At 36.1% G+C, this 25777-nt stretch overlaps 1 protein-coding gene and 3 pseudogenes across 2 annotated transcripts; all 4 read right to left on the bottom strand.

The window, feature by feature from the left end:
• Positions 1-802: 802 nt before the first annotated feature.
• Positions 803-4864, bottom strand: LOC132162486 (receptor like protein 24-like). The gene is made up of 3 exons (XM_088511444.1): positions 3816-4864; positions 1755-3752; positions 803-935 (listed from the first exon to the last, which is right to left on the bottom strand). Exons 1-3 carry the CDS (start codon positions 4850-4852, stop codon positions 803-805), a joined length of 3168 nt encoding a protein of 1055 aa, XP_088367570.1. The 5' UTR covers positions 4853-4864.
• Positions 4865-7561: 2697 nt separating this feature from the next.
• On the bottom strand, positions 7562-9902 carry LOC148583504 (receptor like protein 27-like; annotated as a pseudogene).
• A 5108-nt stretch (positions 9903-15010) lies between these two features.
• On the bottom strand, positions 15011-18517 carry LOC148583503 (receptor-like protein 7; annotated as a pseudogene). The gene is made up of 2 exons (XR_015909345.1): positions 15266-18517; positions 15011-15111 (listed from the first exon to the last, which is right to left on the bottom strand). The product of XR_015909345.1 is annotated as a receptor-like protein 7 (transcript).
• A 4185-nt stretch (positions 18518-22702) lies between these two features.
• On the bottom strand, positions 22703-25372 carry LOC132162485 (receptor like protein 27-like; annotated as a pseudogene).
• Positions 25373-25777: the final 405 nt, after the last annotated feature.

Here is a 25777-nt window from a genome sequence, read left to right as displayed (position 1 = left end):
AAAATGGCCGCACTCGTCCCCTAAACATGTTCTAGACCACTAATAAACAATTTGTTCCTGTCTCCGTCCGTTTTAGGTGGGCGATATAGCCGTCGCTCATTTCCTACAGTTGAGAGAAATTGAAGCGATAGATGACGTGGACCTACCTCAGCTGCAGCTTTGTCAACTATATCATGTTATCTCAACCATTCGATTAATAGCACTCCAAGCAGGGCCATCGCCACCGTTAGAGATAGCAATAATTTTCTTTTTCACAAAAGTTTTATTGTCAATATGTCCATAGGCATTGATAAGAAAAGCCTTGGCAACAAGGATTATTGATCTCCATATTAATAGGGTGGTAATTTGTGATTGTGTGGGTTGTCTTAAAGTATGAGTATAAGATTATACAAGCTTTAATTCGATTCATTTAATTAAATGAGTCAAACTCTTTAACTCTAACTGTTTAATTTTGTATTGGGTTTGTGTTGAATTCGTAAGTCATGTAAAAAATTGCAGTCATTATGTCATGTGTTGGGTTCGTGTCGTGTCGATACATGAGTATAAAACTATTTAAATTAATTTTAGTTCAACCCATTTAATTAAAAATGTCAAGTTCTCCAATTATAACCCTTTAATTTCGTATTAAATTTATGTTAAGCTCGTGAATCGTGACAAAAATTGCCAACCTTACATGAGAGTCATTTTTTCATCATTCCCTATGTAACGTCATGTCATCGATGAATAATTCAATAATAATCTAAAAGTCACGTTAATTTTAGAAAAGCACAACCAATAAACACGGAGTGGACGTTTATCACTGCTAGTCATCAACACTTCCAAAAGCATTGACGAGAAAATCTTCGTCTAAAACCAAGGGTATGGAGACGAGATAGGCATGGTCCAACAACATTGTTTGAAACTTCAAAAGAACAAAAAGTATTTCAATAATGCAACTTACAACAATACAACTTACAACAATACAAACATCATATCCTAAGACAACATTTTACATGGATATTTATTATTATTATTATTTTTAATTTAAATTTTGCTTTATATTGAAACCGAAAAAATCAGAGTTAAGCCTAGTTTTATTACCCCCTCGTAACAATTACTAATGCCTCCAACCTTGTTTCTGTGCTTGTCTTCTATGGAAAATTTTTCCCCAAGATATAGCTAAGAGATGATCCTGAAAAACAAAAATATATATATCATCAATATGTTTGTAATGTCATGGTTATGCCTAATAAATTTAGGTAAGTGTAATGTGTTTTTTTATTTGAAAAAGTGTTTTGACGTGACATAAAGATAAATATAATTTTTAAAAGTATATTCACATTTGAAAATGTATTTTCTATAGAATACACCTGATTATTATTATTTTTTTTAAAAAAAACTCAAATAGATTTAGAGTCATCTTAATTTAAAAAGAAAAAGAAAAAGGGCAAAAAAAAAAAGAGAGAAGTGGCTGTAAGGCCTCCCCAACTAGGACAAGGTGGTAGTGCAATCACCCCTCCTAGGTGACTACATGGGCACCCTATGTGTTTTTCTTTTTTAATTTTTATTAAGAAAATAATAAGATAGCTTCTATCCCTCAAAAATTAAGGGTATGCTTTGTTAAAATATTTCTACAACAAAGTAACATTACAATTTTAAAAGTGTTTTGTATTTTAAGTTTGTTAATTTATTTGTTTTGAGTGGGTGAATTCAAGAACGTAATATAAATAAAGATAGCAATAAAAAAAAATAAAAAAAATAAAAAAAAACTCCACCTCTTCCAGAACACAAGGGGCACAACAACAAACCCTAAGCCAAAAACAAATCCTAGTCCAACACTTAGATAGTTCTGATCAATCACAATTCCAGAATCCGAATGAATTTCTTCAGTTGTTGGAGGTGGCAATCTTGGCTCTGCATATGTGCATATTTCTTTCAAAGGGAAGTCACATAATCCTTTATTCCCTTCATAGGAATTTTCTTGAAATGTAGCGAATTGCTTTATAAATGGAATATGCCCCACCAATTGATTGAATGAAAGGTTGAGAACTGCCAGAAAAATAAGACCATCCGCAAGTTGTACAGGGATCTCACCAGTAATCTCATTGCTTGATAGATCTAATGACTCAAGATTACTCAATTTTCCCAAAGATTGTGGAATTCCGCCAACAAAAGCATTATGAGACAAATTGAGAATATATAACAATGTGAGTTCGCCTATTTCTTCATATATAGGCCCATCAAAATTGTTGCATGAAAAGTCAAGGGAAGTGACGATAGTCAAGATCTTCACCAGCGGCATCGTTAGACCTTTGCTGGAAATAGTTACCGCATTTTGGTAATAAAATTCATTGAATCCCAGGAAATCAAATTGAAGGTAATTGGGCTTTGACTGGGGCTTATCTTCTCCAACCGTCAATGCTCTCCAGGCATTGAAGAAATTTTTGGGTAGCTTACCACTAAAATTGTTTGAAGCTAGGTCTAGAATTTGAAGCATTGACCAGTTGACATCATGCCCTAGACAACTAATGGACCCGTACAATTTATTAGATCGTAAAACAAGGACACGCAACATGAATATGTTCTTCAAGTAACACGGGAAGGTATCGTCAAAGTGATTGTTCCCAATGCTTAAGATCTCCAACTTTGTGCAATTGGCCAGAGACTTTGGTAGTACTCCTTTCAGTAGGTTTCCACTAAGATCTAGGGTTTGTAAACCGCAGTTGTGAGGAAATGTATCAAAAATGATGCCAATGAAGTTGTTTCTCCCTAGATTCAGCACCCCTAAAGTCCTACTCATCTCAATCAGGCATTGGAGAATTGTGCCACTCAAGGAATTATTAGACAAATCTAGAACTTGAAGATATGAAGCATTGCATATTGATTCTGGGACATTCCCATGGAAGTTATTGCTTGAAAGAGAGAAGAAATGAGTGAAATTCAGGGAATTGCCAATACTAGTTGGAATAGCAAAGCTCAAATCATTCCTTGAGAAATCCAAATAAGTGGCAAATGGTGGCAGAACTGGGAGTTGACCTTGGAGTTGGTTAGAGTGAAGGTCTAGGACACTCAAAGAAGAAAGATTGAGCAAAGGTCCTTCCAACCTCACAAGGCTATTATGAGAGAGATTTAAGTGAACAAGCTTACGATTTTTCCAAATCCAATCGGGTATCTCTCCCATAATTTGGTTGTCTGAAAGGTCTAGATGTCTTAATTTGGATTGGTTTTTCAAGAAACCAGGAAATGTTTTCAACTTGGTAGAACTCAATTTTAATGTGGTGATTTGGGGAAAGGAGGATAACAAAGACTTAGTTCCATTATATTCAATCGACAAGCTATTTTGTGAAAGATCAAGATTTGAAAGATCTTTTAGCCGCTGAATCACACTAAACTGTAAGGAGCCATTAAACTTGTTTGAAGAAAGTGAGAGGAACTTAATACCTCGGAGTTCAAAGACAGACATAGGTATTGGACCTTCCAAGTGGTTGCTACTCAAATCAAGGGTGCCTAGCACATGAGAAGAAATGTTGGGAAATTCATCGAGTTTACCAGAAAATTGGTTATTAGAAAGTTGTAATTTATGCAATGATGGAAGAGAAAAGAGAGACACTGGAATATTCCCTTCTAACAAATTGTAACGTAAGTCAAGATCCACCAGATTCAAAAGCTCTTCCCAGCGGGTGGAAGTTATTTGACCAGTTAAATTGTTATAAGAAAGGTTTATTTGGGTCAGATTTTTGGCCATGCTGAAGACAGGAATTGGTCCATTGAAACTATTGTATGACATGTCCAAATAAACCAATTGTGTGAGGCTTGCCATTGAGTATGGGACTGACCCATCAAAATTGCAGAAGGAAAGATCCATCTTTGACAACATTTTGAGATTACCAGTAGAATCTGGCAGTTTCCCCGCAAATCTTGTATTGCTAAGCACCAGGGTCCGAAGAGATCCATTATGAGGAAAATCTGGCAAAGAACCATTAAGTAATTGATTATAAGACAAGTCAAGAATCTCTAGTGTTGGTACCTGGAAGATCTTTCTTGGAAATGTGCCAATCAACCCACAAAAACTGAGACGCAATGACATCAATTTTGTGAAATTTGCGAAGAACTCTGGAATTGGAGTAAACAAATTGTTATTATCCAAACAAATAATTGAGAGGGACTGAAGCTTCAATAAGGTGGAATCAATAGGGCCTGAAAGGTAACTATTTGACAAACTCAACACTCTCAAATTTAGCAGTGAAGATGATAAGGCCCGACACCACTCATTCCCCTGTGCTGATATTTTTACCCCATCAAGAAGAAGCTCTATAAGCTTAGAAAGGTTCTGAACGAGCGTATTTAAATTTGGATTCTCAAGTTTCAGTGGAGTTTTGAAAAAGTAACTGGTAGATAAATCAAGAGAAACCAAACTCCTCAAGTGGGAAATTGCAATTGGAATTTGTCCTGCAAAGCCAGCATTTGATAGGTTCAAAAACCTCAAATTCATGAGCTTGTCAAACTCTGATGGAATTTGAGACTTGTTGAAGTTGTTGTAACCCAAGCTCAAGTTTTGGAGATGCTGTAGACTGAAGAGACTGCTTGAATTCTCGAGCCCACCTGAGATGGATTCATTGGTCAGGTCGAGACCAATAACACGTCCCTCCTCGCAGGTTACGCCTTCCCAAGAACAACAATCGGCGCTTTGGTTCCAATGCACCAGTTTCGCGGACAAAGCACTGTCGAATATGAGGTTGTTCTTCAACTGGAGCAACAAAGACTGCTGATTGCCAAAACATTGGCCAGACACCACAATGGTACAGAAGCTGAGGAAAAGTGGGCATATGGTCATCAAGAAAAAGGACGACATTCTCACTGGAGGCTGTAACATGAGGTGACAATATGATAAAAAACTGAAGAGGTGACGGAATTTATAGTGTGGAATGGGAGATAGAGAAAGATATGAAGAAGAAGAAGAAGATCAGAGAGGGATATAAAGAGAATGGGATGGCTAGCATTAAGTTGAAGGAAACACACGCCTGTTTGTTAGGAAAATCAAACCAAATGCCATGACTTCGCCAGCTTTGAATGTTGATTCCATGGATTGAGATTCACGGTGAGGAATCATATATTTACCCCTTGGAATATATTATATATGGAGTTTTTCTTTTTAATGACGGGGAATCTTCTAAGGTAATGTCGTTTCGTAAGACTCCAACTTTACTGGTGGGTGTGACTCTAAAAATTGTTTGAACTCAAGAAAATTCGAGCATTGTTTTATGTTATCTTACTATGCTTAATTTCTTTTCATTTTCGAGTATTTGGTGAGGATTACTTAACAATTCTGGTCTTCTTTTTTGAATGATTGGTCTTACTTTATAAACTTAGATCACGTTAGCTTGGAAGCAGCCAACCCCACCATAGAAAAACTGTGGAACCAGCCAATAGGCCAATGCACGAATAAATTTGAGGCTCTGAGTCTCCTGACCAAGCTATTCAAAAAGTCATTAATTTGATATGCATAGGGTCGTCACTAGTGTTTATTTATCACCTAATTATTTTTTTGTCTGATTATAGATATAAAGTAAGCTTAAAATACTATTTGGTTGTTGAAGTATATATATAGGAAACGGGTGAATTAAGCTTAAAATACTATTTGGTTGTTGAAGTATATATATAGGAAAAGGGTGAATTTAATAATATTTCAAGGGGTTGGTTGAATGAAGCCAAACTTCTTTAACTTTCACAAAGTCATACATACATATTAGCTGCATGTGGGCAAGTGTGAACAAAAATAATTTGAGGGAAAAATAAAAAATAAAAAATTTGAGGGGGAGGATATATATTTGAGATGCCTTCTAGAATTACTCCTTCTACAATCGCTTATTCAAAGTTTGCTTGTTATTATATTTTGTTTTGTTGCCTTTTGTCTAACCCCTATATTTGTACCATGACTTAAAATTTTATCTATTTCATTAATGCTACTTCTACTAATAATACTAAGGGAAAAAAAAAATGTATATTAATCTGGTCTTGTTATTTGAATTTATAAAAAGTTAATTCATGAGATTTCAAAATGAGAATTTAACTCCATTTGGCATGCCATTGTAACAAAATGATATCTCTTGACAAATTTAGGGCATTTTTGGGATATAACTGCAATGAAACTGCAATTTTACTTTCAAATAAAAAAAAAAAAAAATTATTATTATTATTATTATTAGCTTAAAGCTCATCAAACTTTATAGGCCCTTGGGGTGGTTGGCCACCCTCTCTAACCAATCTAGGGGCTGGTTCGAAGTTCGAACACCCTAAACCCAACCGTTGGGGTTGACTAAAGCATCCTCAAGGAAGATAAGATTGGTCGACCACCTCCAGAATAGGTAAAATGGGTGGCCAAACCATCTCAAAAATCCTTATGGATGGTCAACCACCCTAAGAATTGGCCAGAGGGGATGACCCACTACCTCCAAAAGCCTATAAGGTGGTTTGGCAATCGCTAAATTTGATTTTTTTTTTTTTTTTAATTATTTGAAGGTAAAATTGTTATTCATAAAGGTTCTATTGAAAAAATTTACTCAAATTTGTGTGATGGAACATTTTGTTATAGAGGCATATTACAAGGTTTTATAAGCTCTGTTTGAAATCACATACATGGACTAATGAGCAATTCGCCCTAATAGTAATAGTAATAATAATAAGGATAATAATAGTAATTAAAATTCTCCAAAATAGTGATTCTATCACCATCTGAGACCTTAATTTCCCTACTAAATATAGTCTGTCTTTACCCTAAGGCCAGCATCACAATTCCATTTTGGTGGACTTTCAAATGCGGGTAAATTTTGGTTAGCTATTCTTTCTGGACCGTGGCTTAGGCCGAATTGACGTGAAAAAAGGCCTTTCTTTATGGAATCTCTCGACCATTTCCTTGCCTTCAGTCTTCCCTGTATTCACAGTTTCACACCACGCAAACGAAATTCTCATTCACTCTAGTACAACAACGTTAAACCTTAAATCTTTTCATTTCACAACCATTTAATGGTTCAGATTAAATTTTACAGCATCTAACGATGTACATAGCGTTATATTTTTTAAAAATTTTAAATGACGTGACAATTTAGGCAACATATACACAAGGCCGACTCGATACATTTTGAGGCTTGTCACGAGTTTAAGTGAGACCGTTTTCTTATATTTAAATAATATATATTTTAATCTTTTTTTCTTTTTTTTTGCATGGAATTATTCTCTGTTCTAATTTTATGAACACGTTAACTTTCAAAAAATTTGACCATAGTTTTATGCTCCAAAATCAGGTCTCCCTCTCTACCCCAACAACCATATTGAAAAGGAATTATTGGCAAACAATTATAGAAGAATGAGAAAAGAAAAGAAGAAGAAGAAAAAAAAAAAAAAAAAGAGTGAATGGGAAATAAGTCACACGCAAATCTAATATCACAAAAGTATTTTAATAATACAACTTGGTAGTTACAAACAACATACCTAAAAGACAACACTCGCATCCAATTGCAAGGACAAACTTTTTATTTTTTCCTTTTATTGAAACAAAAAGAAACAAAAGCTAAGCTTAGGTGCATTACTTTTCATAAATTATCATTAATGCCCCCACCCCTGATTTCAGTGCATTCATCCTCCATCTCTTCAAAAATATAAGAAGCCAATTACAATTCCAAAACCAAAAATAAGTCCAGTTCAACTCTCATAAAGTCCCAATCATTCACAATCTCCGAATTTGAATGACTTCTTTCAAATGTTGGAGGTGACGCTGGCTCTGCATATGGGCATTCTGTTTGCAAAGGGAAGCCACACAATCCTTTATTTCCAGCAAATGAAGCTTCAGAAAATGTAGTAAATTGCTTAATCTGTGGAATTCGCCCTACCAATTGATTGAAAGAAAGGTCTAAGAAAGAAAGAAAAGTAAGACCATCTGCAAGTTGCATTGGAATCTCCCCTGTAAGATTGTTCCTGGACAAGTCTAATGACTCTAGTAGAGTCAAGTTTGCTAGAGATGGTGGAATTTGGCCTGTAAAAGCATTATGCGACAAGTTGAGAACATATAATGATTTAAGTCCTCCAAATTCTTCTGGTATTGGCCCCTCAAGATTGTTGCTGGAAAAGTCAATCACAGTGAAAACATTTCGAATCTTCACCAACTCCATAGTAAAATTGAAGGTAATTGTTATGGAATCTTGATAGTAATATTGTCTCAGGACTTCAAATTGGAGGTGCGTATGCTCTGATTGGGCCTCAATTTCATCATCCATCATTGCCTTCCAGCCATAAATTTTTGGAAGCTTACCGGTAAAATTATTTGAAGCTATATCTACAATTTGAAGCATCGGCCAAGTGACATTAGGCTCTGAACAACCAACAGGCCCGGTAAAGTTGTTAGATCGCAAAACAAGGATGCGCAACATGGATGTGTTCTTCAAGTAACATGGAAAGGCATCCTCGATGAGATTGTTCCCGATGTTCAAGACCTCCAACTTTGTGCAATTGGCTAAAGACTTCGGTAACAGTCCTCTAATTAGGTTTTCACTGAAATCCAAAGTTCGTAAACTACAATTGCCTTCAAAGGAATTAGGAATTGAACCAATGAGCTTGTTTCTCCTTAGATTTAGCACCAGAAGAGTCCGATACATCTCACTCAAGCACTGGGGTATTTTTCCATTGAAGAGATTATAAGACAAATCTAGAACTTGAAGATATGTTGCATTGCATATTGATTCAGGGATACTCCCATGGACCTTATTGCTAGAAAGAGAGAAGAAATAAGCAGAAGTAAGGGAGTCAATAGTACTAACTGGTATTACAGAGCTGAAATTATTGCTCGAGAAATCCACGTACGTGACAAATGGTGGTAGATTTGGGAGTTGTCCTTGGAGTTGGTTTGAACTAAGGTCCAGAACACTCAAAGAAGAAAGATTAGAGAGTGGTCCATCCAGAGTCACCAGGTGATTAAAAGAGAGATTTAAGCCAATAAGATTACGATGTTTCAAGAGCCAGTTTGGTATATCTCCTTCAATCTGGTTGTCTGAAAGGTCTAGATAAGTTAGTTTGGATTGGTTTCTCAAGAAATCAGGAATTTTTTTCAACTTGCTAGAAGCCAATATTAATGTGGCAATTTGGGGAAAGGAGGAGAATGACGAATTAGTTCCATTATATTCAATCAATAACCTATTGTATGAAAGATCAAGATGCAAAAGATTGCTCAACTGTTGAATCACATTAAGCTGCAAGGATCCATTGAAGTTGTTTGAAGAAAGTGAGAGGATCTTAAGCCGTTGGAGTTCAAAGACAGACATGGGTATTGGCCCTTCCAAGTTGTTGCTACTCAAATCAAGGGTGTCCAGGAGGTGAGAAGAAACATTGAGAATTTCATTGAGTTGACCAGAAAATTGGTTGTTGGAAAGTTGTAATGTTTGCAATAATGGAAGGGAAAACAAGGAAATTGGAATACTCCCATTCAGTGAGTTGTAATGCAGGTCAAGAGTAACCAACCTTGTCAAGCGTGAAATCGCCATTGGTATCTGCCCATCAAAGCCCGCATTTGATAGGTTTAAATAATTCAAATTTGCCAGCTTGTCAAACTCTAATGGAATTTGAGAGCCGTTGAAGTTGTTGAAAGCCAAATTCAAGCTCTGGAGTCCACCCGAGATGGATTCGTTGGTCAGATCGAGACCAATAACACGTCCTTCCGCGCAGTTTACACCTTCCCACAAACAGCAATCTGCACTTTGATTCCAGTAGACCAGTTTTGTGGACAAATCACTGCTGAATACGAGGTTGTTCTTCATTTGCAATAATAAGGATTGCTGATTGCCAAGACATTGTCCAGACGCCACAAAGATACAGAAGGTGAGCTGAAGTGAACAAAGAAGCATCAAGAAATGCCATGAAAAGAGTGGATTTCTCATTGGAGGCTGTAATGAGAGACACCCACACAATAAAGAAATGAAAAGTTGATGAAATTAATGGTGGGTTCAGAAGGGTGAGGACCAAAAACCACTGGTGGATAAGAAGTATAAAAGGATTTGCTTCAATAAATGTAGAGGAAGATAGAGAGAATAGCAATCAGGAAAAGTCTAAGGAGTAGCAAAATCTGTGGGCAGTCCACGAAGCTCAATCAATATTGTCCCAATCCGCTTTGCTTTGAAAATCTCCCAGACTCTCTTTCTAGCACCAGAAAAATTGAACCTCCTCAGAAATTTCTTTCAGACAAATTTCATGGTCAAACATGGTGGCTCAAAAAGCTCGTAGGATGCCCCCTAAGGCTTGACCGTTGGGCTTACGGTTTGCATGGCTTTTCAACCATCAGTACATGTGTATCACTTGCTGTGTTATTGCCTGCTTGACTTCAAAAGTCTTTGAAAAACCTCTACAGGTAAGGAGAAAAATTGGAGAATCCCCTCAACATTGCTCCAATGAATCCGATCAGCACCCACGCGCCACCAAGCAGGCTTGATGCAAAGTTCTCTCTAAAACTGTGGCCATTTCGTGTAATTTGAAATCTCAATCCAAATAAAGCATTGATAGGGCTGGCATCTTGGACCATGGACCTCATTAAGAGCATACAAGTCTTGTTTCTATCATTATTAGAATTGTTCCTTATTTGAAGACGGAAAAGACAATGATTTTTATTAACCTGTACGAGTGATGAAGGAAATTAAGGCAGAACAAGCAAAACAATATCATTTCGTGTAAGTTAACGATATTTTAATGTCTAAGTAGTCTCATTTTTATATTCAAAATCTCAATAATCCATTCCTTTTTTTTTTCTTCTTTTTTTTTTTAATATTTTAAATGAATTTAATATCTTTATATACATAATTATTATATATAAAAATAAAAAAAAATAAAAAAAACATACATGTTGCTTCATTTCTAGCACCATCTCTCTCATCCCTGTTATCTCTCTTTGGAACGCTTGAATAACAGAATAGGCAAAATAATTTTTTTTCTTCTTGTGTAAACAATTCAATTCACACTAGAAGTAGTTTTTTACCCTCCGGCCCCCTCTCTACACGCCATGGCTTCAGCTTCCAACCACCAAAATCCCACAAACCTCGGAAAACCACATTCACTCTCAAGAGCCAAGACCCACTACTAGTAGTTGGCTGAAGCAATATTGGAATGGCCATGAAGAAATATTCCATTTGGACATTTGAAATGTTTATTCGACTTGTTTATGTGGGCTCGTTTGTTTTGTGTAAAGGACAGGAAGACATGACTTCAGTAGCTCGGATGAAGAAACTAGAGCAAGAAAACCCATTAACCCTCTCTTCCTCTCTCTCTCTCTCTCTTTCTCTCTCTCTACACACCAGCACCTTATGGCGCTACTGGAACTCTTGAAGACTATCACTCTCAGTGATAATTTTCTTCTTGAAATCCATAATGTGCTTTAAAGGGAGTCCGCCACAATGGAGGCCATGTACGTGTTTTCTTAAGAGAGCTCGGTTTTATAATTGGTTTGTTTGGGTTTCAGACTCCTCATATAGGAAAGTAGCTAAAAATATAGCCACTTGATGGTCGAGAGCTTTTCTCACTAAAGAAAGAGAGATCACAAAATCACAATTGTAGAAGATATTTGTTAGTTAGCGGAATAATTGGACATGCTCAAGCCTAAACCTATAGCTCTTGGCAATAATGACATCAAGATCATACATAAATTAATATCAGCTTGGGCAAGTGTGTGGAAGCAGAAATAATTTAAGGGGAGGATCCTTGGAATGCTATCTAGCCTCTCTGATTCATATTTTGTTTTGTTGCCTTTTGTCTAACCCCTATCTTGTTATGTACTAAAGACATGCGAAGTATAGATCAACGCCGGCATTCTCAACCGAGACTTAGGTTAAGCTCCATCTTGTAACCTTGTGGGGTTAGGACTAAAGCATTAAAAATTAAGCATCCAAACTCCAAAGATTTTTTTTAAAAAAAATAAAAAAATAAAAATAAAAATTGAATAAGGAAATGGAGTACTGGAAATGATCCTTATCACTTTTGATCTAAAAGGAAGAGAGAGTGAGGAAAATTCAAAGTCCAAAAATTGATGCACTGCTACTATTGATAATTACAGTGGAAGCTATCCTTAATTTGGATTCTTATTTGCCTTTGTCAATAAGTGAGAAAGAGTTTAACTTATAATTTTTTTTTGAAAGAAATACATTCCAATTTCATTAAAAATAATCACGAGCATAAAATTCTTACATTACAGGAATATAAAGCCCTGAAAATGCAAATTATAGCCGAAGCTATTAGGATACAACATCACCTAAAACCTTCGCTAACTTATAACTAGTTTTCAGTTGAAATAACAGATCTGCACAAGACAAACGCAATCCAGTGCATAGGTAGCGCACATTCCTCATCGACCTAAAAGCCAGAATGAAGTTCACGTCCACAACTCAAAAGTCTGGATTAAAAATCACATCCACAACCCAAAGACCTGGAAAAAGTTCAGTTCACATCCAAGCAGGCAAATCGAGGGGTAAAGCCTTATTGCAAACAGAAGCAAGAAAACCAAAATAAAATGTGGGCAAACCAAAGAGGTAGGGCCTTGTTACAAGCAAATAACAGGAATAAAATCCATACAGGGAAAAAAAATGAACAAAAACAATACAAGGAAAATAAAACAAACGGGAACAGGTACACGCAGCGTGGATGCTGATTGTGCACTCGCCGGAAACCGACACCAGAAGGGAACGATGGAAGCTCGACGCAGAAAAAGGCCCAAAATAAGAATACTAAGCATTAATTATCCTTAACCCCCTCAATTAATACAACTCATGTACACGGGTTGGCCAATGGAAGCGATGTGACTCAATTTTGATTGGATCATTAAATTACTGTTTATCCCAAAAGCTTAAGCTAGTTAGTAGAATATTTAATAAGTGAAACCTAACACGTTGAATATTTAATTAAAATAGAAGGTGAATAACATAGATAAAGTTTGAATTCAAGACATTTGCTCTCATACAATGTTAAATCACCATTTATTACAAAAGCTTAACTAATAAAATATGATTATTTTAATCATATAACTTATATTCTAACAAAGGAATATGCCCATAAAAATTATTTGCAAGAAAAATTAACCGTGATGAAGATAGTTAAGATCTTCGCCAATTCCATACCTCTAAACGTTTGATGGTAATTAACTGTTGTCGCATTTTGAAAATAAGTTCCATTAGATGTAGATTGAGCTTTAGATTGGACCTCATTTTCATTATCCCTCATTGCCTTCTATGTAGAAAAGGATTTCATTTTTTTTTTCTAATTAGAAAAGGATTCCATTGGAAGCGTATAGTTGAGCTACATTTGCAATTAGGCCCATGACACCCGATTGCCCATAGAAGTTAAATCGAAGAACAAGGACATGTAACATGAATATTTTCTTCAAGTATCCTCCAACTTAATTGGCCAAAAACTTTGACAACTTTCCTTCTAGTTGGTTTCTGTTGAGATGTAAAGTTTGCAAACGACAATTGGTTGAAAATGGATCGATCAGAATTGTGCCACTGATATTGTTTTCTTTAGATTCAGCATCCAAGAGTCTCACTCATCTCAATCCAGTATTGGAGAATTGTTAGGAAAGGAAACAAAATAATTATCCCAAGAAACCAGAGAACACAAATAATAATCACAAGCACACACACAGATACGTCTGCTTGATTAGTATTAATCACATTTGTAATTGATACCCTGATGGAGTTGACTCAAGTTATGGTTCAATTGAACTTGTGAGAGCACATATGATTCTCATAATCTAGGCCCTTTATATGCGACTCCTAGTAGATAGATGTTATTATGATTACACCCAGATAAAATAGTCACAGTTTGTCTTCTCGGCCCACCTGCATTTACGCTTTGAAAAAAAAAAACACACACACACACAAAGAACACCAAAATTTAACGTGGTTCACCCAAACTTTGGGCTACGTCCACATAGCTGCATTAATATTTCACAATGATGAAAGAATACAAGAATATAGGTTTCTTGAATCTCACGAGCTCTCAAATTTTTATTTTATGCTCACAATTGCTCACACTGAGAGTTTACAGCAATATGGTGAATTTAGACTCCGTAGGCCAAATGACAAAACTATCCTTCTCTAAAACAATTAACACAATTTCGTTTGAGCCAACTTCGCGCGAGTATCTTGTGAAGTTTCTGTCACATGCTTTGCCGCAATCATGCTCGAGCAAAATTTCTGCCACTATATATCTTGCTCAAGTAATTTCGATCGAGAATCGAGCGAAATTCTATTTCTTGCAGACTACTTCCTCAGACTCCTTGTAGTCTTGTAGAGATCAGGCTCCACATAACTCAATAGGAATTTTGCCTTAGAAATTATTTGTTAGAGTATTGGCTAAATAATTAAATTTATCGTTTTTTATCGGTTTAAGCTTTTTGAACAAATGATAATTTGACATGGTATTAGAGTCAAAGGTCATGGGTTCTCAAACCTTGACTCTGTCAGTTTCGCCCCTATTTAAATTAAAGTATTGATTAAGTGATTAAATTTACCTTTTCAGCTTAAATTTTTGGGACAAGTGAAAAGTTGACACTATTAATTTTATAGTTGAATTGTTATATAGCATTGCATATTGATCCAAGAATACTCCCACAAAGTTCATTGCTTCAAAAATAGAAGAAATAAGTGAAAATAAGAAAGTTAACAACGCTAGCTGGTAGAATAGAGTTGAAATTATTCCGTAAATACAAATACAGGGCAAATGATGGGTGAACTAGGAGTTGCCCTGAAGTTGGTTGGAGCGAAGGTCTAGGACTTTAGCAGAAGAACCATACCATTAAAAAAAAAAAAATGTAACGTCCTTCTAACGAAGGCTGTGGAAATAGTTCAATGGAAACTTCAGGAGAACGACAATGATTAATAGAATTTAAACCTAGTTGTATATAAAAACACGTTTATTTAATGCAAATCTTACAATAAGTCCTTATATTGAAACCAACAAAAAAAAAAAAAAAAAATGGTTGAACCTTACCTGACTGAATTGCTCGTCATAAGTATCACTAGTGTCTCAACCCATGATTTCTATGCATTTGTCTTTGATGGTACTCTTTTCCAGGATATAACTTAGGGCAGATATGGTGAAGAAGGCCATCTGCAGTTTGTAGTTCAATGGAAACTTCAGGAGAACGACAATGATTAATAGAATTTAAACCTAGTTGTATATAAAAACAAGTTTATTTAATGCAAATCTTACAATAAGTCCTTTATATTGAAACCAAACAAAAAAAAAAAAGGTTGAACCTTACCTGACTGAATTGCTCCTCATAAGTATCACTAATGTCTCAACCCATGATTTCTATGCCTTTGTCTTTGATGGTACTCTTTTCCAGGATATAACTTAGGGCAGATACGGTGAAGAAGGCCATCTGCATGTTTGTAGTACCATATTCTCCACTTCTTCCAAAACATAAGGGGTCCAATGACAATCCCAAAGCCAAAAATAAATCCCAGTTCAACACTTAGGTAGTTCCAATCAATTGCAATCCCAGAATTTGAATGTAATTCTTCCAATGTTGGAGATGATGATCCTGACTTTTCATGTATGCATTTTTCTTTCAAAGGAAAACCACATAATTTTGTGTTCCCTTCATAAGAAGTTTATGAGAATGTAGCAAATTGATTAGTTCGAGGAATCTGTCCCACCAATTGATTGAATGAAAGGTCGAAGACTGCCAGGAAAATAAGACCATCTGCGAGTTGAATAGGAATCTCACCGGTAAGCTTGTTTCTTGATAAATCTAGTGATTCAAGATTACTCAGTTTCCCTAAAGATAGCGGGATTTGACCAGTGAAGTCATTATACGACAAGTTGAGAAAATATAGTAATTTGAGTTCTCCTATTTCTTCAGGTATAAAACCATCAAAATTGTTACATGAAAAGTCAAGGGAGGTAAAGATAGTTAGGATCTTCACTAGCTCCATCCTTGTACCTTTGAGAGTTATTGTTACCGCATCTTGATAATAAACACCCATTGCCACATCTTCATATCGAAGGTGATTGAGCTGAGACTCAGACTCATTTTCATAATCCATCATTGCCTTCCAATTAGAAAAGTATTTTATTGGAAGCTTACCAATAAAATTGTTCAAAGATAGATCTACAATTTGAAGCATCGGCCAGGTAGCATTAAGCCCTTGACAACAAATAGACCCGTAAAATTTATTAGATCTCAAAATAAGGACACCCAACATGGATATATTCCTCAAGTAACATGGGAAGGCATCCTCAATGCGGTTGTACCCAACGTCCAATACCTTTAGCTTTGTGCACTTGGCCAGAGATTTTGGTAACTTTCCCTCTAGTTGGTTTCCATTGAGATCTAAAGTTTGAAAACCACAATTGCCTTGAAATGTATCAGAAATTGCACCAGTAAGGTTATTTCTCCTTAGATCTAGAACCCCTAGAGTTAGATTCCACTCCCATCGTTTCTCACTCATCTCAATTAAGCATCGGGGAATTGTGCCATTCAAGGAATTATCAGATAGATCAAGAACTTGAAGAACAAAAGCATTGCATATTGATATAGGGATACTCCCAAATAATTTATTGCTTGAAAGAGAGAGGAAATAAGCTTCAGTAAGGGAGTTACCAATGCTAGTAGGAATGATAGAGTGAAAATTATTCCTTGAGAAATCCAAAAATTTTGCATATGATGAAACTGGGAGTTGCCCTTGGAGCTGGTTGGAGTGAAGGTCTAAGACACGCAAAGAAGAAAGATTGAGTAAAGAGAAATCTAGAGTCGTTAGATAGTTATAAGATAGATTTAATGTGCTAAGATACTGATGTTTCGAGATCCAGTTGGGTATCTCTCCATGAATCTTGTTGTCTGAAAGGTCTAGATGCTGTAATTCGGATTGGTTTCTCAAGAAATGAGGAAATGATTTTAACTTGCTAGAAGCCAATTTTAGTGTGGTAATTTGGGGAAAGGAAGATAACGAAGAATTAGTTCCATCAAATTCAATCAACAACTTATTGTATGAAAGATCAAGGTTTGAAAGATCTCTCATATGTTGAATTACATTAAGCTGCAATGAGTCGCTAAAGTTGTTGAAAGAAAGTAAAAGTGAATTTAGACTTTGGAGTTCAAAGACAGACCTGGGTATTGGCCCTTCCAAGTTGTTACGACTCAAATCAAGGTATTCTAATTGGTAAGAAGAATTTGGAAATTCATTAAGTCGGCCAGAAAATCGATTGTTGTGAAGTTCTAATTCTTGCAATAATGGAAGGGAAAAAAGAGAAACTGGAATACTCCCTTCCAATGAATTGTAGCTCAACTCAAGAACCGCTAGATTCAAAAGTTCTTCCCACTGAGTGGAAGCAATCTGACCTGTTAAATCATTATTGGAAAGAATTATGTTTGTCAGATTCTTGCTCATGCTGAATGGTGGAATTGATCCATTGAAACTGTTGAATGACATGTCCAAATAAAGTAGTTGGGTGAGGTTTGCCATTGACTTTGGAATTTCTCCTCTGAAATTGCAAGAAGAAATATCGACTTTGGACAACATTTTAAGGTTTCCAATAGAATATGGCATTGTCCCCGCAAAATTTGTGTGACTCAACACCAGGGTTTGAAGAAATCCATTTAGAGGAAATTCTGGCAAAGAACCTTGCAGTAGTTCATTATCTGTCAAGTCAATCCATTGCAAGGTCGGAATCTGAAAAATCTTTTTTGGAAATTTTCCATTCAACCCAGAAGAATAGAAACACAAGGATGTCAAATTTTTGAAATCTGCAAAAAATTCTGGAACTGGACTAGAAAAATTGTTATAAGCCAGATCAACAATTGAGAGGGACTGAAGTTTCGACAGAGAGGAATCAAGAGGCCCTGAAAGATAGCATCGTGACATGCTCAACACTCTTAGATTTGGTAGTGAAGATGATAAGGCCCGGCACCACTCATACCCTTGCATTGATATATTTACCCCATCAAGAGAAAGTTCCATAAGCTCCGAAAGATTATGAATAAGCATATTTAAATTTGGATTCTCAAGTTGCAGAGAAGTGCTTTCAGGTTCAAAATCAGATAAACGAAGAATAACCAACCTCGTCAAGCGCGAAATGGCAATTGGAATCTGTCCCTGAAAGCCGGCATATGATAGGTCCAAATAACTCAAATTCGTCAGCCTGTCAAACTTCGATGGAATCTCACAATCGAATTTGTTACCAGCCAAATTCAGATGCTGGAGATACTGAAGATCGAAGAGGCTGCTTGAATTGTCAAGCCCCCCAAAATGTATTCATCACTCAGGTCGAGACCAATAACACGCCCCTCACTACACGTTACACCTTCCCACAAACAGCAATCGGCACTTTGATTCCAGTGCACCAGTTTTGTGGACAAATCATTGTCGAATAGGAGGCTGTTCTTCAGCTGGAGCAACAAGGATTGCTGGTCGCCAAGACATTGATCATCAGACGCCACAAAGATACCGAAGCTGAGGAAAAGCGAGCCTATTGGCATCAAGAGAAGCCATAAAAAGAATGGGATTTTCATTGGAGACTGCAACAAGAGACACCCAAGAAATAGCGATGATAGAAAGAAAGAAAAGAGAGCGTGTGGGGAGTTGCTGATGGGTGTGGAGGCTTATAAAACGTATGGGGAGGCTTCACAGTGGGTTTAAAGTTTGCTGGAATTTTTTCAACACGCAATAGAGGCGATCGCTTCGAACCTGCGCGTGCAATATGGTTTACTTGACTTCAGAAGTCTTCGAAATATTATTAATAGGAATAGTGATTTTTGGCCCACTAACCTGCTTAAACAGTAAGCACGTGGATGTTAAAATATTATAAAATATTATTAAAATAATATTTGAACAATAAAAAAATAAAATAAATAGTATTTTAACACCAACGTGCTCGGTGTGTCAAAAATCACTACTTTATTATTAGTGCAACTTTTTTCTACCGGGAACGAGAAATTGAACCTATTATTAATTAGGTTGTTGAAATTTTATTTTAAAAGAGGGGGTTGTTGGATTAACTTGTCTTGAGCCTCACAACTTCCCTCTTAATTTACTTAAAAGTTCTGTAAAATTTCAACAACCTAAAAAAAAAAAAAATTCCAATCCTTTTAATTTGGACTCACCTCGAATCTTCTGGGAATGTTCTGCATAGTATTTTGTCTTCGTGCCTACTGCTCAAGTCTCTGCTCTTTTTTCTTTTATTTTTTCTATGCTGGCCAAGTCTGAACTTATGCATATAGTTTTGTTGGCTTGCTCTTTTGTATTACTTCTCACTCTACCTTAGTCTATCTTGGACTTATTTGGAATAATTACATACTATGAATCGTCATTTTTTACACAATTTATAAATTCAACACAAGTCTAATACAAAATTAACGGGTTCGGATTAAAGAATTTGACATATTTAATTAAATAAGTCAAGTTAAAGTTAACTTATATAGTCTTATACATATGTCACAGCACGATCCAAACCCGACATAAAAGCTGAAATTTTTTACCAAACACGAAATTTAACTTAAGAGAACCCGTAGGTGGGGCTGTCCGGTCTGCAATAGAAGAATTAGGATGAGAATATCCAGTTACTTATAGTGGATGGGTATTTTTATCCATTAAAAGGTGAAAAGACAAAAATACTCATTCACTATAACTAACTGAACTGTTCAGCAATAGAAGGGGTGGAAGTCTTCCAAGCAAAAAGATGGGCATTAATTGAGGAGTTAATTAGCTCCCATCCATATCTCAATTGGATGGGAGCTAACTACTGAGGTATTTTGGAGCTACTTGGTATTGCGCCAAATTGTTCTAGCAAAAGGGGCAATCCAGGAAGATATGTTGAAGGTATTCCGGAGGTGCCAGACGAAAAGGATGTTCTAGGTAATTTTCCACAAAAAGTGTTTCAATCTATGTTGCATTTTAAGGTTCCACAAGGCTTTCCAATCGGCAAGTATAAGGGGGGAGGGGTTGGAGAGAACTTTAATTGTTCACTTCATGGGCAAATTTCACGGAGAAATACCTAGAAGAGAAGGAATCCAAGTCCATTTATTAGTTAAGTTGGATTGGGGAAGGTGAATGCTAAAGGATCTGTTTGGGTTTGTGATTTCAAAATGTGCGTTTTAAAAAAGTAACTTTAAAATGTGCGATTTGAAAATTTGATTTTTAAAAACGTAGTTAAGCGTTTGGCAAAATCGTAGTTTACCCTTTAAAATTATGAGTATTAAAAAAAAAAACACACACACACACACACCAATTTTCCTGCAATTTCATGAAAATATAGATTTTTTAAGTTTTCAAATCGTGACTTTTTAAAAATGCAATCCCAAACAATTCATTTTTTGCCATTTGGTTAAAAATCGTATTTTTTATTTACAAAATCGCAATGCAAAATACACTTTTTAAGTATATGTTGGATAGAGGGAGGGTCGAAAAGGTTGTGAAGTTGGGGAATATTCCAGGATCTATAGGAGGGATTTGAGAATGTCTTTACACAGAAGACTTCTAATTATGCAAACATTGGGTATAACTTACCCTTAAAAATTTGCTTGTAAGTAGAGGGTGTCATATACGCTTGGTTAAGACTGTACTTAAGTCATGTAGGATACTTAGGATCGTAACATACCACCACACTCCGCAATTAATGTCCATAGCAACCCAATCTATTAACTTGCAAGAGGAGAGTGCCAAATAACTTATATATGTAAAGTTTTTTTTTTTTTTTTGGACATGTTGACATGTTCACACAAGGGAAAAATGAGGGAGGATTTAAACTAATGACCTTCGCTTTATTAAACGTGGTTTACAGCTGATTGAGCTACCCCTTGGAGACACTTATATACATAAAGTTAAGATTATACTTAAGTCATGTTGGACACTTAGGATCGTAACATCCTCCCCTTCCGATGTGCATTAAGACTCCTTATAATCTCTTGCTCAAAGTGTAGGGATAGCAATAGAGAATTGTGAGACGCTCCCAATGAGACTTTTTTGTCTAAACAACCTACTCAGACGGCGGGCAAGGGTCTCTCGCAACCAACTGCCCAATTGTAGGGAGCAAGGAGAATTGTGAGAAGTCCACGAAGCTCAACTATTTCATTAATGCTACTTCTACTAATAATACTAAGGAAAAAAAAATATATATTAATCTGGTCTTGTTATTTGAACTTATAAAAAGTTAATTCATGAGATTTCAAAATGAGAATTTAACTCCATTTGGTATGCCATTGTAACAAAATGATATCTCTTTACAAATTTAGGGCATTTTTCAGATATAACTGCAATTTTCCTCTCAAATAAAAAAAAAATATTATTATTATTATTATATATTAGTTTAAAGCTGATCAAACTATATAGGCCCTTGGGGTGGTCGGCCACCCTCTCTAGCCAATTCTAGGGGGTGGTTTTAACACCTTAAACCCAACCGTTGGGGTTGACTAAACCATCCTCAAGGGAGATAAGATTGGCCGACCACCTCCAGAATAGGTAAAATGGGTGGCCGAACCATCTCAAAGATCTTTGTGGATGGTCAACCACCCTAAGAATTGGCTAGAGGGGATGACCCACTACCTCCAAAAGCCTATAATGTGGTTTGGCAATCGCTAAATTTGATTTTTTTTTTCTTTTTTTAAATTATTTGAAGGTTAAATTGTTATTCATAAAGGTTCTATTGAAAAAATTTACTCAAATTTGTGTGAGGGAACATTTTGTTATAGAGGCATATTACAAGGATTTATAAGCTCTGTTTGAAATCACATACATGGACTAATTAGCAATTCGCCCTAATAGTAATAGTAATAATAATAATGATAATAATAGCAATTAAAATTCTCCAAAATAGTGATTCTATCACCATCTAAGACCTTAATTTCCCTACTAAATATAGTATGTCTTTACCCTAAGGCAAGCATCACAATTCCATTTTGGTGGACTTTCAAATGTACATGTGGGTAAATTTTGGTTAGCTATTCTTTCTGGACCGTGCCTTAGGCCAGATTGACGTGAAAAAAGGCCTTTCTTTATGGAATCTCTTGACCATTTCCTTGCCGTCAGTCTTCCTTGTATTTACAGTTTCACACCACACAAATGAAATTCCTCATTCACTCGGGTACAACAACCTTAAACCTTAAATCTCTCCATTTCACAACCATTTAATGGTTCAGATTAAATTTTACAGCATCTAACGATGTACATAGCATTATATTTTTAAAAAATTTTAAATAACGTGACAATTTAGGCAACATATACACAAGGCCAACTCGATACATTTTGAGGCTTGTCACAAGTTTAAGTGAGACCATTTTCTTATATTTAAATAATATATATTTTAATTTTTTTTTTTTGCATGGAATTATTCTCTGTTCTAATTTTATGAACACGTTTATTTCAAAAAATTTGACCATAGTTTTATGCTCCAAAATCAAGTCTCCCTCTCTACCCCAACAACCATTTTGAAAAGGAATTATTGGCAAACAATTATAGAAGAATGAGAAAAGAAAAGAAAAGAAGAAGAAGAAGAAGAAAAAAAGAGTGAATGGGAAATAAGTCACACGCAAATCTAATATCACAAAAGTATTTTAATAAAACAACTTGGCAGTTACAAACAACATACCTAAAAGACAACACTCGCATCCAATTGCAAGGACAACATTTTTATTTTTTAATTTTATTGAAACAAAAAGAAACAAAAGCTAAGCTTAGGTGCATTACTTTTCATAAATTATCATTCATGCCTCCACCCCTGATTTCAGTGCATTCATCCTCCATCTCTTCAAAAATATAAGAAGCCAATTACAATTCCAAAACCAAAAATAAGTCCTAGTTCAACTCTCATAAAGTCCCAATCAGTCACAATCTCAGAATTCTAATGACTTCTTTCAAATGTTGGAGCTGGCGCTGGCTATGCATATGGGCATTCTGCTTTCAAAGGAAAGCCACACAATCCTTTATTTCCAGCAAATGAAGCTTCGGAAAATGTAGTAAATTGCTTAATCTGTGGAATTCGCCCCACCAATTGATTGAAAGAAAGGTCTAAGAAAGAAAGGAAAGTAAGACCATCTGCAAGTTGCATTGGAATCTCCCCTGTAAGATTGTTCCTGGACAAGTCTAATGACTCTAGTAGAGTCAAGTTTGCTAGAGATGGTGGAATTTGGCCTGTAAGAGCATTATGCGACAAGTTGAGAACATATAATGATTTAAGTCCTCCAAATTCTTCTAGTATTGGCCCCTCAAGATTGTTGCTGGAAAAGTCAGTCACAGTGAAAACATTTCGAATCTTCACCAACTCCATAGTAAAGTTGAAGGTAATTGTTATGGAATCTTGATAGTAATATTGTCTCAAGACTTCAAATTGGAAGTGCGTATGCTCTGATTGGGCCTCAATTTCATCATCCATCATTGCCTTCCAGCCATAAATTTTTGGAAGCTTACCGGTAAAATTATTTGAAGCTATATCTACAATTTGAAGCATTGGCCAAGTGACATTAGGCTCTGAACAACCAACAGGCCCGGTAAAGTTGTTAGATCGCAAAACAAGGATGCGCAACATGGATGCGTTCTTCAAGTAACATGGAAAGGCATCCTCGATGAGATTGTTCCCGATGTTCAAGACCTCCAACTTTGTGCAATTGGCTAGAGACTTCGGTAATAGTCCTCTGATTAGGTTTTCACTGAAATCCAAAGTTCATAAACTACAATTGCCTTCAAAGGAATCAGGAATTGAGCCAATGAGCTCGTTTCTCCTTAGATTTAGCACCAGAAGAGTCTGATACATCTCACTCAAGCATTGGGGTATTTTTCCATTGAAGAGATTATAAGACAAATCTAGAACTTGAAGATATGTTGCATTGCATATTGATTCAGGGATACTCCCATGGACCTTATTGCTAGAAAGAGAGAAGAAATAAGCAGAAGTAAGGGAGTCAATAGTACTAGCTGGTATTACAGAGCTGAAATTATTGCTCGAGAAATCCACGTACGTGACAAATGGTGGTAGATTTGGGTAGGGGTGTCAAAAATAACCGGGAAACCGGAACCGGGACCGGAAAACCGGGAAACCGGGAAACCGGAAACCGGAAAACCGGGACCCGGTTCCGGTTCCGGTTCCAAAAAAAAAAAAAACCGGGACCCCGGTTCCGGTCCCGGTTTTTGGCACCCGGTCAAAACCGGGAAAACCGGAACCGGGTATTATTTTATTAAATTATATATATATATATATATATATATATATATATATATATATTTTTAATTCTTTTATTTTTTTGGGTTTTGAATTGTTATAGTAAGGGGTATTTATTTCTTGTACATGTTGGTTTGTTTACATACTTGTTTTTATTTTTTATTGTTTTAATGTTTTCTTTATGTATCTAATTTAAAATTATGTTTAGGGTATTTTAAAAAATTTGAATTTTTATTTCTAAGGCTCATATAGGCAAAAACATTGATTATTTAGGATTTTTATGCTTTTTTAGGTTTATTTTTTAATTATTTGAAACAATCACAATCAAGCCTCTTTAATTTAGACAAAAAGATTAATAGTTTTTTTTTTTTTTTTTTTTTAATTTAGGCCCAATACCTAAAATAAGCCCCAAACACTAATTATTTTCAAAAACCGGGTACCGGACCGGGTAAAACCGGAACCGGCCGGGAACCGGGACCCCGGTTAACCGGGGTCCCGGTTCCGGTTCCGGTTTCCCAAAACCAAGAACCGGGGTACCCCGGTTCCGGTTCCGGTTTTGGCCAAAAACCGGGAAACCGGACCGGGTTGACACCCCTAGATTTGGGAGTTGTCCTTGGAGTTGGTTTGAACTAAGGTCCAGAACACTCAAAGAAGAAAGATTAGAGAGAGGTCCATCCAGAGTCACCAGGTGATTAAAAGAGAGATTTAAGCCAATAAGATTACGATGTTTCAAGAGCCAGTTTGGTATATCTCCTTCAATCTGGTTGTCTGAAAGGTCTAGATAAGTTAGTTTGGATTGGTTTCTCAAGAAATCAGGAAATTTTTTCAACTTGTTAGAAGCCAATATTAATGTGGCAATCTGGGGAAAGGAGGAGAATGACGAATTAGTTCCATTATATTCAATCAATAACCTATTGTATGAAAGATCAAGATGCAAAAGATTGCTCAACCGTTGAATCACATTAAGCTGCAAGGATCCATTGAAGTTGTTTGAAGAAAGTGAGAGGATCTTAAGCCGTTGGAGTTCAAAGACAGACATGGGTATTGGCCCTTCCAAGTTGTTGCTACTCAAATCAAGGGTGTCCAGGAGGTGAGAAGAAACATTGAGAATTTCATTGAGTTGACCAGAAAATTGGTTGTTGGAAAGTTGTAATGTTTGCAATAATGGAAGGGAAAACAAGGAAATTGGAATACTCCCATTCAGTGAGTTGTAATGCAGGTCAATAGTAACCAACCTTGTCAAGCGTGAAATCGCCATTGGTATCTGCCCATCTAAGCACGCATTTGATAGGTTTAAATAATTCAAATTTGCCAGCTTGTCAAACTCTGATGGAATTTGAGAGCCGTTGAAGTTGTTGAAAGCCAAATTCAAGCTCTGGAGATACGAAAGATTGAAGAGGCTGCTTAAGTTATCAAGTCCACCCGAGATGGATTCGTTGGTCAGATCGAGACCAATAACACGTCCTTCCGCGCAATTTACACCTTCCTACAAACAGCAATCTGCACTTTGATTCCAATAGACTAGTTTTGTGGACAAATCACTGCTGAATACGAGGCTGTTCTTCATTTGCAATAATAAGGATTGCTAATCGCCAAGACATTGTCCAGACGCCACAAAGATACA

This window comes from Corylus avellana, chromosome 10 (genome assembly GCF_965113065.1).
Source record: "Corylus avellana chromosome 10, dhCorAvel1.hap1.2, whole genome shotgun sequence".
Lineage (NCBI taxonomy): Eukaryota > Viridiplantae > Streptophyta > Magnoliopsida > Fagales > Betulaceae > Corylus > Corylus avellana.
Note: the sequence above shows the minus strand (reverse complement) of the source record. Positions and strands in the feature narration are given on the sequence as shown.

Bases quoted from the DNA above. Each gene is read 5' to 3' on its own strand.
- LOC132162486 (XM_088511444.1), bottom strand. From the start codon at position 4,852: ATGTTACAGCCTCCAGTGAGAATGTCGTCCTTTTTCTTGATGACCATA. The intron at 3,753-3,815 runs GTCAGTCCCATA...GTCATACAATAG, and splicing joins TCCTTCTGCAATTTTGATGG to TTTCAATGGACCAATTCCTG. The intron at 936-1,754 runs GTGGAGTTTTTT...TATTGTTGTAAG, and splicing joins CCCCTTGTGTTCTGGAAGAG to TTGCATTATTGAAATACTTT.